The sequence below is a fragment of the Apteryx rowi genome, unplaced genomic scaffold (genome assembly GCF_003343035.1).
Source record: "Apteryx rowi isolate R43461 unplaced genomic scaffold, aptRow1 scaffold_99, whole genome shotgun sequence".
In the NCBI taxonomy this organism is placed as follows: Eukaryota; Metazoa; Chordata; class Aves; order Apterygiformes; family Apterygidae; genus Apteryx; species Apteryx rowi.
This window is the reverse complement of record NW_020451304.1, coordinates 2423636-2436293: the sequence shown is the minus strand read 5'-3', so window position 1 is coordinate 2436293 and position 12658 is coordinate 2423636. Positions and strand designations below refer to the sequence as shown.

General features: G+C 49.2%; 1 protein-coding gene across 1 annotated transcript; it reads right to left on the bottom strand.

Moving 5' to 3' along the window:
- Window positions 1–4183: 4183 nt before the first annotated feature.
- On the bottom strand, window positions 4184–11852 carry ASL (argininosuccinate lyase). The gene is made up of 16 exons (XM_026055331.1): window positions 11826–11852; window positions 11551–11745; window positions 10466–10549; window positions 10081–10137; window positions 9735–9832; window positions 9538–9615; window positions 9203–9280; window positions 8706–8758; window positions 8215–8277; window positions 7593–7707; window positions 6929–7013; window positions 6137–6196; window positions 5769–5852; window positions 5372–5452; window positions 4881–4987; window positions 4184–4425 (listed from the first exon to the last, which is right to left on the bottom strand). Exons 1-16 carry the CDS (start codon window positions 11850–11852, stop codon window positions 4275–4277), a joined length of 1416 nt encoding a protein of 471 aa, XP_025911116.1. The 3' UTR covers window positions 4184–4274.
- Window positions 11853–12658: the final 806 nt, after the last annotated feature.

Sequence of the window (12658 nt, the reverse complement as noted above, 5' to 3'; positions counted from 1 at the left end):
GCCACTCCACAGCACCAGCACTGGGGAGGTTTTTGCCTTGCCTTCGGAGCTGTGCAACTATGCCATATTTTCTCTACGCACTGCCAAGGCCTTTGAGGGAGTGCTGGAAACATATCTGATCTTTTTTGTCCTCATTTGGGTTCTTCTCCTTACTCAGCCCTGTTCTCATAGGATCATAGGATAATTCAGGTTGGAAGGACCTCGTCCACATGTCTTTTCTGTGTTCTTCTCTCAGTCCTACTACTCATCCCTTTTCTGAGTTGAAGATGAAATCTAAGGTGCAGTAGGATCTTTGCATGATTAGAGCGTGCTGGTTTCTTTAGCAGAGTGGACACAGGAAGAGTGACAAGGCTAGCATCAGGCTTGACTCTCCAGCCTGAATGAGCAAGTATCTTTTCCAGCTGGGTTTCCAGGGTGCTACCTTCAGGATCACTCCAGAGCAAGGCTCAGATTCTTTATCTGGTTTTATAGTTAACTATTTTAATGCAGCACCTCTAAAAGATTTCCCATAGAATCACAGAATAGTTGAGGTTGGAAGGGACCCTGGAAACTGTCTGGTCCAACCCCCCTGCTCAAGCATGGTCAGCTAGAGCAGATTGCCACAGACCATGTCTAGTTGGGTTTTGAATATCTCCAAGGATGGAGATTCTACAACCTCTCTGGGCAACCTGTTCAGTATTCAACCACCCTCATAGTGAAAAAGCGTTTTCTTACATTAATACCGAATTTCCTGTGTTTGCATTTGGGCCCATTGCCTCTCGTCCTGCCAGTGGACAATGCTGAGAAGAGTCTGAAGAGTTCCCCTCATGACCATTTTCCTAACATGATGACCCTGTTTCCTTTTAGACTTCCAGGCCTGAAGGCCAACAGGGGATCATGATGTCTACACCAGGAAAACCTCTTTGAACCATTTTGTCACCAGGTTCCTTTCTATTCTGAAGTCCTGCATTTTTACTGCTTCTCTTGTCTTGTTCACTCTTTAGGAGCATTGTTGTCCTTATTCTGGGCTTTGACAGGACATTGCTGGGGTGTTGGCAAAACAGTAAGTACCAGATTTATGTTCAGAATGAATCATATACAGGGAGAGGCTTTATTTCATGGTGTCTGTGATATGGGCTCAAGATTGGCTGTGTGGAACATACACAACTCATGCAGAGACTGTACATCCATCTGTCTGAAGATACTGAACAGAAATTGCCCAAAGTGAGAAAGGGAAGGGGGATACCCAAGGCACTGCAGCCAGGAGGGCTTAGAGGGCACCCAGCCAGTCCTGGAACTTCTCCCTGAGAGACCTCATTCTTGACCCGCAGGGCTAAAAAAAGGGAAGATGTGATTTCTGTGGCGCTATCAAAACTCCTCTGTATTTACTTTATCATCTGTGTTTTCACATGGTTAATCACCCTATGTATGTGTGATACATGATAGCTTTGATTTCTGTATATTGACTATATTTAAATGGTTAAATGGTTAAATATAACAATGAAAGCTCCAGTTTCTGTTCCATTACTTTCAGGCCTCTTTATAATGTTTTCCACTCTGTGTGTGCCTCTGTAATGTGAGGCATCAGAGTAGCTGAAGGATCACAATACAGTAAGTTTGTGTCACCCCTGGCAAAGAGGTTGCTAGTCTACATGGACACATTTGGATATTGCTATCTCAAATTCATCCATGCTACCTGCAGGGGACGTTGCAGTCAAACAGTTCATCTGTTCTCACAACTATTTTGTGAAGGCAGAGAAATGTCATTAGCCCTACTTCTCTAATAGAGAATTGGGGGATAGAAAGACCAGGCGTAGCAATGTATTTAGGAGCCAAAATATTCAGTGGGATTTCTCCAGAGTGTGAAGGTAGCTTAGATATCTTTTGCAGGGGGGAAGGGAAGAGGGACATAGGAAAGCATTTACTACTTTGTGCAGTGTTTGTTGTGCAGGGTTGGGCATCTGCCGGGTGTCCAATGAGAAATATGTAGTCATATATGAGATTTTCAACACCTTTCTGTCATTCTAGGTGTCCAAATAAGTTTTGAAATTTTGGCTTAAGTGTCTTTCCTGTGGTCTGTGATGGAACAGGGATTTAAGCCCAGGTCGCCTCAGAGTAGTGTCCTAAGCCACTGATCCTTCTGTCTACCCGGAACTTCCTGTGATGACAGATGATGTCTCAAAAACTCAGATTGCAATGAGTCATAGTAGAGTGATGGTGAAAGTCTGCAGATATTCTGGTCCATGCTTCCCTGTAATGTCTGTGGAGCTCCAGAGACCTCCACAGGTCCCTCCCAATCTGAATTATTCTATAATTTAAGAAAAGGGTGGATGGGTGGGAAATACCAGTGATTATGAACTATTCATTTAAGCAGGAGACCAAGATGTGATAATCTACTAAGGCCCCATTTTTCCTTTTGTTTGACAGGGCATGGTATCATTCAGCACTGGACACGGAGGTGCTGAACTGTTGCTGCTGGGAGCGAGAGGAAATCTAGTCAGCTGAGGCCTGTGAAGGTACTGAGCAGGAGCTAGAAGATACAAACAGAGAGAGAAGGGAGAAGGAGGAAAGTGGCACAGATAAAGGAAGTTTATGGGAGGAAAGAAAACTGTGAGATGGGGGTGAGGAGACGTCCCTTTTTCTGGTTGGTGTTGCATATTGGTGTCATCTCTCCCTCTCCTGCTCCCTTCTCCTCTCAGCTAAGTGTGCGTAAATGATTCCCCTGCTACAGCTAACCTATCTGGAGAGTAAGACACAACTGCCAAAAGAGAAACACTGCAGTAAGCCACAGAGCAAACACAAAGGAGCTTTGTAGAATGGTGATGTAAATGTGCTGTTCTTTAAATGCCAAAGAATGGATCTGGTTTAGGGCCAGAATGAGGGGAGACTGAGGATGAGAGGAATTGTTGAAGAACGGGAAGTTTCTGTTGCTGGTGCTTCTGCATTCTTAAAGCACAAATGCTACAAAGGTAGGGTGAAAGCACTTTATGTCTGTGAGGCACTTCATTACTGGCAGGAGATTTACATTTTGCACTGTTTATGTTAGAGCCCCTAATCTAAACGTAGTGAGGCAATGCCTATGTTACTGCCATGCCCTACCTGTGATACAGAGTCTTGTGGTAGTCGGAGTCAATAGCATGTTGCTGCTTCAGCATGGAGGGGAGCGTGCTGAGCAAAATCACCAGCTTCATAATGCTGTGACAGAAAAGAAACTGTCCATGGAAAGTGGCACCACAGTGCTCTGGTGCTAAGGCCAAGCTGGTCTAATGTTTAATGAAAAATGCCCCATCTTCCCTATAGACAACAGTTCCTTCTCTGCCTTTGAATCAAGCAGCAGTTGCATTTCATCCAGAATTGACAGCAGAGTAATAAGGGAGGGGTGATGTTTCAAGCATTGTGTAATCAATTATTTTCTCCATAAGAAAGACAGCAAGTTTCTGCCCCTTCATTTGTCAAGTAAGGCTTTCCCTGTTCTTTGTCCAGATTTTATTTTTGTAAGGAGAGGAGGGAAGAGGGTAAATGATTTGTTAGAGGCAGCCARCCATGGCAGGCCTCTTTCCAAGTGCTCTGCCCTCAGCTAGCTTGGAGGCAGAGCAAGCCTGAGTCACCCAGAGGAAAGAGCTTGTCCTGGAACCACACAACCGCTGTGCTTTGGTATAAGCCAGAGCCAMGGGTGGTTTTGTGATGGGCTGGGATCACCTGCTGGCCATGTGCTGCCTCAGCCTAAGCAAGTTTCATCGCTGGGTGGTGAGGAGACTTCTGGCCACTTAATGCCTCTTCCCAGAAGGCAAGCAGACTGGCTGAGTGGGAAACAGAAGGCAGGCAGCRATAGCTGGAGTTGTGGCATGTCTGGCAGATGTATTCCCGGGAGTCTTGCTTTGCGCACACACACAAACTTCCCTCAGCACGTTGTGTAGTCTGCTCTGGCACTGCTGGAGCCAGGTTTGCGCTGCATCCACCCCCCGGACATACATCCGCAGGTCTCTTGGTRTAGACAGACACTCTTGCTGCTCCCTGACTACCAGCCCCTCTTGATGCCCCATAAAGCAGCTGCCCTGCCAGGCAGAGGGAGAGCACCCCAACCATTTCACACCAGTGAACCTGCACCCCAACCGTTTCACACCAATGAAGCTTTCACCAGCCTCATGAGGGCTGAAGTGGCCCAGCTCAATCTTGCCCCTAGAAGAAGTACGCAAGACAGGAGTTTCAGTGAACTRCAATACACCACGGTGTTTATTAACTCCAGATCAGTGTGATAACCACAAAACTTCATACATGGGATATCTCCCCACACTCTAAGCTTGTTCCCTCAGCTTCTTCATCAGCTCCCTCAGCTGCTCGATCTGGGCAGTCACGCTGCTCTTGGCGGTACCTCCTGGGGCCCTGTACTGCTCCACGCTGTTGATGAAGCTGAAGACCTGGGAGACGTCGCTGCCAAACAGGGGGCTGTGGAGGCAAAGAGAAGAGGAGTGAGTAGAGAGTGATGGGTGCTGTTTGCTGGCTTTACCTGCTCACTGGCTTCAGAGAGGGTGAGGGAGTGGAGCCCGAGCCTTTCTCCAAAGGGAAAGGCCTTGTGTGGCCCTGATTCTGCACTGCTAGTGCCTGACAGTGGGAGCAAAGGATTTGCTTCAGGGCGAAGCAATGAAATTAGGAGCTGGAGTCCTCTGGAGGGCTGGCGCCTCTGGGTCAGGGCATGAGTCTCTTCCATTCCCTCCCCACTACCTGCTGCCCCTGCCCTGCTCGAGCTGAATGGTAGCGGTGTTGTCCCCTTGTCACACTCCTGATATTGAGGCCAGGAGGATTCAGGGGTTCTCTGAAGGACACCACAAGTGAAGCCCCTAGTGAGGCAGGCTGATTCCTGCCTTTTGAGGGGAAGTGTGGCAAATGATGATGATACAAACCTGATGCTCTTCAGGTCTTCCAGGGTGAGATTAYTGATGGTGATGCCCTTAGTCTCAGCAAGGCGGATAGCCTTCCCAGAGGCAATGTGGGCTTGTCTGAATGGCATCTGCAACAAGAAGCAGGGGCAACAGTCAGTGACCAGGCAGCTGGAGCGCAGACTCAGAGGCAGAGACGGATGTGCTCTCTTTCTTGGGTTGCTTGGCTTGTTTGCTTTTGAGTTAGGGCAATGCAGTCTGACTCTGGGTTTTCTGGGGTGTGAAAAGGGGAGGCGTTAGGAGGTAGAACTCCAGCTGTAAATTACTATCAAGTCCACCCAGCAGCAGTTCCACTACTTGGGATACATGTAAAGAATGGGTTTGCAGCTCTCGTGTTTGTTGACCCAGACTGATGCTCACCTGGGAACAGAACAGAAGGCCTCATCTCAGGCCCTCACTGAGCAGTACTGTGGGTCTAAAGAAATCACAGCTCAGAGTCTCCCTCTGATACTTACTCCTTTACGAACCAAGTAGAGAGCCAGGTCAGTGGACAGCATTTCAGGGGTCAAAGCTTTCTCCATMTTCYCCTTGTTGATCTGCAGAGAGGAGGATCAGAGGGAGACATCACCATCAGCTCCTGCTTGGGGACACRCTWGYTGTCACAGTGAGGGCACTWCATCTGGAAGGGACCTGGCTCTGCAAGGCCCTCCGCCCCACGGGACCCCAGAGCAGAGTGGATCTGAGCAGCTGACAAAGGGGCTGCAGTGAGCCCCGGATGAGTGCGGGACTGAGGAATTTTCATCTTAGGACCAGGCTAGAGCTCACTTCCCTGTGTCAGTCCATCAGGAACRGCATCCTTGTGGATGCAAGCAGGAACAGAGCGTGTTCAGTAACGAGAGGCCGAAGCCTTACCTGGAGGGTAGAAATGACTCCAGCGGCAACCTGGAGCACAGCAGTCAGGGTGTCCACCACATCAAAGACAGCCTCCTTGTCCTCCTGTGTGATGATAYAGATGTGTGGAAGTTGCAGTAAGTGAACCTGAAGCAGCCAAAAAGCCCAGCAGCCTGAGCAGCGTGGCCAGCAGAGCAGGTGCTGACATCTGAGGGGCTCCCCTGAGGGCTGCAGTGTGAACTGGAGCGTGCAGTGCCTTATCCCCTTTTTTAGTGTCCTGCACCCCAGCAGGTCCCGCGCAGGGAAAGCTAGTGGCAAGAACTGCTTGCAGATCAGAAGACAGTTGTGTCTTTTCAGAGAAATGGAGYGAGAGCAAATATTTGTTTTACCTGCAGATCCTTGTTGTAGGTGCTTGGAAGTCCTTTGAGAACCATGAGAATAGAGGCAAACTGCAGGGAAGAACAGGAAAGGCACTTAGCTATAGGAGGAGATGCATGTTGTCCCAGCAGTGATCCCAAGCCAAGACTGGGCACATTTCTTTACACAGAGCCTTGGAGATGAAAGGTGATAATTCCTCACCTGCAGGATGCTACTAAGGTGAGGGGATGAGAAGAGTGCAGTTTTCCATGGCTGCTTTTAGAAGGGTGGATTGTCTCCCATAAGCGGCGAAAGCCTCTTAATGCAATTGCTTGAGGCAGTACTTTGTTTCTTGAGCATGTGCTCTGGTCATCTGTGCATTTTTGACTGCCCTGCCAGCCTGTGATGGGTGCACGGGAGACACCACTCGATGTCCTGTGGCTCAAGCTATTTTTTCTGGCATCTAATCTCCCAACAAACTAGTCACAGTATACATAAGATCTTCTTATGTATACATAAGATAAAGTGCCACATAAAGGTAAATGTAAATGTTGCCATCTTTATGGTTAATATATACTAATTAGTCCACTTTTAATGAGTGCCTCAATGAATCCTCAGGAACCTAGTGTAAGACTGCTTGAGCTCAGCACCCACCAAGATTTACTCTAAGTGCTCAGATTTTGTGGAAAGGCAAACCTAAGGAATCTCTCTGGGCATTCGGAGTTTGGTAGAAGGAAAAGAATCTGATCTCATTCCCCGTTGAAACTGTACTAGCCCCAATCTGAGTCATTCCCCCATTCCACTTCTTTCTTTAGCAGGCTCACCCGTCCAAACACACGTCCAGTCTTGCTGCGGATCAGTTCCAGACTATTGGGGTTCCTCTTCTGAGGCATCAGGCTGCTGGTAGCGCTGAAAAAAAAGGTGTTTCCCAGAGCTGAGCCTTCATTTTTAGAGGCTTGTGTGGAGCTCCCATACAGTCCTGCCCTTAGCTGTGTCCCAAAGAGGAAGAAAAAAGGAGGCTTCCCCCCAAACCCCTCTAGAGGTGGCATCAACGGGCAAGACTAACAGTGTTTCTGAGGAGGACGCTGTGGCCTCAGAGAGGGGGAGGGTTGAGGTTGTGCCACCCTGAGGAACAGGAAGGGTGCTGGGATTGCAAATCACGGCTATTCAAGGAAGGGCTTTGGCAGGAATTCCCAGCAGAGGAGGAAGCTCTCTCTGCCTGCTGTTCTACAGCCCGAACCTGCCAGCAGTGGCTGGGGAGATTTCAGCAAGTTACCGGAATCAGTAAAAAACAGTCATTAAAGAGGAGTGGTGACCTTTAAGGTACCTTTACATAAAGGCAGCCTGTAAAGGCCCTAGGGTATTAATTCTAGTGTCAGCCTTGTGCAACAGGGAGCCCCATCACTGCCATCTGTTTTCTTCAGGTGGGGATAACTGAGGAGGAGAGAGTGAGGGAAAAGCTCTCTGCCTGGGAACCCAGAAACCTACATGAAGGCATCTGAGAGGGTCAGAAAGCCAAACTCGCTGGTACTGTAGATGATGAGATCTTCAGCCATCCTGCTAAGGTGGGTCATCATCAGGGTGGCAACAAAGAGGAATTCCACTGCAGAGAAGGAGGGAAATCAGGAGGTGATAAATGCCTTTGCTGACAAGCTAGGGAGCTTTAGGTACAGGAACACTCACAAAGGGCAGAATCCTTAATGGGCTATAAACATATGAAGTAATTTATGCCTCAGTGAAAGCCAGAAAGGCTAAAGACATTGGAGTTGGAGACTTGGGAGAACTTTTGCTGAGGTTTTCTTAGTTGTGGCAGGACCACTGTGTATTGCTCTAGGAAAAGGAATTCTGCTGCTTCATATACGGTTTCAATCTTCTTTAGTGTGAATGACTGAGCAACTCAGCCTAGGTAAGCAGGCATTGCTGTTAGCTGGGCCAGTTATGAATGAGGTATGTGTCCTAATCAAGGTAGGCTTTAGATACTTGCAAAGCGACTGTATATTTTCTTCCCAGTGAGGCATTTCAGTTCCCTAGTTAAATCAGGTTAACAGGGAAGGTCTTAGAAGCACGGTTCTGAAATGAGGAAGGGAAGAAGTACTAGAGCTGTGCTCACCCACAAAGTCTCTCTCGCTGATGGCATCCATGCTGTTCAGRCTGATGGATGCAAAGCCCAGCTCTGTAAGGAAAGAGATGGACAGAGGAGCTCAGCCGTGGCACGACTGGAGCTCGAATGCAGCAGATTGTGCCAGCATGCAGGTAAGGCCTTGAGCAGTCCGAGGGACACAGGCCTGCTGGAGTGTTATGCTGAGCTGGGGCCTTGTTATTTGCCCCAGGCTGCCGGGGTGCAGCAGAGGTGGTTGTGTCTCTGCTCCCACCTTGCAAGCATTAGCTGTCTCCTTGCAGCAAAGAGCCTTAGGAAGCAAGGGCTCYGGCTCCAAGACAAGGCCTTACAGAGTCATTGGGAGCTGCATTTATTACTTTCCATCCCTGCGTTAAGGTGCCGCAGTACATCTCCAACTAGTGTCAGGACAAYGTGTCAATGTTTCCCTCCCTCTGAGATACTAGGGCTAGACCTCTGCCGTTCAGTCATCGGAAGACACTTACCGCTGCGCAGCATCTCTCTGTCAATATCCAGTGGGTTGCCAGCCAGAGCACCGCTGCCAGGGAAGAAAGCAACAGAAGTCACGCGTGACATCCTGCACAGTCCAACCAAAGCTGAGCTCTAGGAGGCAGGGAAGAACCTATCCTAAGACTTGCACGGCTCCTTGTGGTGTCACACTGCTCCCTACTGCATGGCCTGTGGCTGAGCAAACTCTGGACTTTGAACCAGAAGTTTCTTGCACCCAGGAGCAGGTTTCCTTGATGAAAACCTTTTAGTTTTTGTTTTCAAGGAGAAGGTAGAAGAACAGCCTCTCCCTAGTGGGTATGTCAGTCTTGAGATGGCACCTGTCTCTTGGGAGAGTAGCAAGGGTTGCGCCCTCTGAGCTCTGCACCATATATTGCATACAAATGCCTGAGGTTCAGGGCTGGCAAGGGTCTGCCCCTTAGGCATTTTGCAGAGCGGGGTGAGGCAAAAGCATTAGGCAGAATGTAGACCTTACCTTCCCAAGGGCAAGACATTGATCCTCCTCTTCATCTCTCCCAGGCGCTCAGAGTCACGGGTCAGTGCAACAGCATGGCTAGGAAAGGACATGAGAGATGAGGCATCTGAAGTCAGGAAATGTCACRCTTTCCTCCCCAAGCATCTGACTGTGGGGTCAGAACCAAGGTGTATTGACCATGGGCAGCTGCAATTGCAGCTTGCAAGGTTGGCTTTGGTGTGTCAGCCCTGGCTGCTGCATCAGAGGATGATGCCCTTGTAGGCTCAGGCTGAGCAGGGCCCTGGGGATGGAGGAGGCTTGCTACAGGGCAGCAGGGAAGGATGAGAGATGGTTACCTGAGCAAGAACTGGCTCCATCTGATGGGCTGAGCTTTTTGCAGATGAGTGTAGCCAGGGAAGATAACATCAATTTCCCTGCAGGTGAAAGGAGAGGCAGATCAGGTTGCTGCCCCGATCAGTGTCAGTCAAAGAGGAAGCCTGCAAGTCTCCTCCCCGCAGAAGGGCTGAGGCTGTGGCCTTGGGAAAGCACTTACATGGCAGCACGTTCCACCAGGGTCTTAATGAGCTGCAGCAGGTGAGTGGAYAGCACAGAGATGGAGTTCCTCATGAACAGCTTCAAGTCAGTCACAACCTGGACGAGATCGGCCAGGGTCAGCCAGAGTGGAATGTGACATACCTTGTGACCAAAGTGTTCAGCGGAGAGCCTGATGGGAGGGACATCTCCCCTCTTATCAGCTGTGTCTTTGGTCACTATGACAAGTGCAAGTCACTATGTCTTGCTCTCCAGAAAGAGGACCAGAGCCCATTCTGATTCGTGGCCTTCTGAGACTGAGGAAGGGGAGGTGTAGAGAAGGAGCAATCAACTGGTTGTATGCCTACCTGATCATTTCTGCTTCTTCCAGTGTGCAGCTTTCCAGCAATATCTCCAATCAGCTCCTGAGGACCAGAGGAGGATTGCTATGAGCATCTCTGAACTGTAAGCATGAGGCCCCCAGGGAGAGCAAGACCCGGCCTGCCTGGAAGGACTGAGCTCTAGGATCCTGTAAGTAGCCGTGGGATCTCTTCTGGGGCGGGACAAGTGTGGGTTCTACGCTTGTAGAGCGTTTCTTCCACAAAAGGGGTCTTGGAGACACTTTTTTGTGCCCCTGGGGTTTCAGTGCCACAAGGTGCTGAGCTCTTTGACCGTGGGACAGAGGCACGTGCGCTTAAGGTCAGGCAGAGCTAGCTACAGAGTAGCAGGAAGGAGAGGTTAGAGGGCCCAAACCTTCAGTCTGCGTTCGTTGGCAGTGTGGATATCCTCGTCACTTTTGTTCACCACAAAGACTCCTTTCGACCACTCGTCGGAGATCTACAAACAAACACCAGCAGAAACACCCGTCAGCCACTCTGTTTCCCTGCTGCCCGTGGGGGTTGTAGGTACCCGTAACAAAAAGCAACTTCTGCCATCACAGTGGGAATCTAAGCCGCAGTGTCACGCAGGCTCTGGCATTGCTGTTCTTTCAGGCCACGGCTGGCTGCTTGCTGTATCCAGTTATTCTGTAGTGCCCTTGGTGGGATTCCCCTTTCCTCTCTGTACCTGTGCTGATCCTGCAATGTTACGGCTATAGGAGGACTTAAGCACTGCAATGAGCAAGCGGGCTGGGATGTCAGACATCGCTTTAGTATTGCACACGCAGAGTTTCCTATACAAACATTGTATAGTCTCACCATTGTCCACGGCGGGTGAGCAGCAACAATGGATATTTTAAAAAAGTGCTTAGCTGCTGGCTGCTCTTCACCCCTATACAATGCTATGCATYGACTATTACTAACTCAGGCTGCCAGACACAAAAGGATCCCAAGCRCCAGCTCAGAAAGAACATTCCTAATTCATCGGGAAAGAATTGCGAGGGGATGTTCAGTGCGAAAGGGTGGAAGGGAAGGTGATAGTGTGCAGCCCTCCGAGGCACCAGGGCTTCAGAAATGCTCGCTGGGGCCTCAGGGTCTCCTGCCTGGCTTGTCAGCTGGTTCACATAGAGCTAGTGCCTGGCTCTGGTGCCGTTAGTGAGAGGGAATCTGAGCATCGATGCACTTCACAGGGTGTCTCCGAGAGTACTGAGGAGCAGTACRCGTGGGCCTCTCAGTTGGGGCCTGTGATTAGGGCAGCATCCCCCCCTTTCAGGAAAGGGCTTCAGGAAATGCCTTGCTCTAAGGAATAGGACATGAGGATATTTAAGAATGCTTTTGAGAAAAGCAAATCAGGGARGATGCCAGAGATGCTGTCAGGTAGGCTGCCGTTGGTTCCAGGGCTAGTGCAGGAATTGTACCTAGGCCAGAGTAGACGGGACAGCTTGCCAAGGACATAAATACCTTTTCCAGGCCACTCAGGATCTTCTCCAGCTCAGGTCTAGTGAGGATGCCAGCCTTCTCCAAGGCTCTGGCATAAGCCATGCTTGCCCGGATATCAACTTCAGACAGTCTCTGGTCAAAAGCAATGGAGGAGTTGAGAATCTCCATGATGGGATCCATGCTTCCAGTCAATCTTCCTCCCAGATGTTTATCCCCCTGAAAATAATGAAGTTAAAAGTCAAGTTAAAGATGTTTATTTATATATTCTCCTAAAAAAAATCTTATGCTCAATGTACTCTTTTTCGAAGTAAAACAGAGGCCATGCTCAGGCATGTTGTTTCAGTGCAGTAGCCCTGACCAGAAAGGCTGCTGGACTTTTGGACCTTTTGCAAGYAGTTGAAGAGATGGGAACATGTCACTGTCAACAGCATTTAGCCCTTGAGCTGTCAGGTCTGGCTCRGGAGTGCTCCAAGATGCTTAGTTCAACAGGACTATGGAGTGAGCGTGTCCTGTCCCTGCAAACAACTACATGGGCATGTGGTGCAGGACCAGCATGGATCTGTCTAGTAAGGCAGCTGCAGGTCCCCGACCCKCTGGTAAAGGGGAAAAAAGTCAACAGGTCAGTGAGGAATACAGTGGAAGCTAGTATCTTGTAGTTTTTGGAATCAAGAGTCTTTTTTGTGTGGAGGCGATAGGAAGCTATTTCTTTGATTGCCAGAAGAGCTCTGAGCCAACGCAAGCCAGTCCATTAAAACACTTCTGTAATTACGAAGTGCTTGAAGTTACTGTTTGAAGCACCTCCGGAGTCCAGGATGTGCTTGGCAAGCTTTGGCAGAAAATATGCATGAAACTGGCTGAGGCGCAGACTCCAGAATGGGGAGGTCTGAGTACCTTTCAGGATTAGAAATGTTCAGGAAAAAAATGAAAGAACAAAGACACTCCAAGAAGGGTTTTCAGGCAAGCTGCCTTTAGGACTCAAACCCCACGTTGTGATACCATGGACAGCAGAAAGCTGCCCCGGGGCAAGTTGCAAGCTAGTCTGTGCCAGGCTTTTATCAGTTAGATAGATCACTGTTGAGTAACTTTAGAAACTGTGTCCATGTCTCTGCCAATCCCTGTTGAACCATCA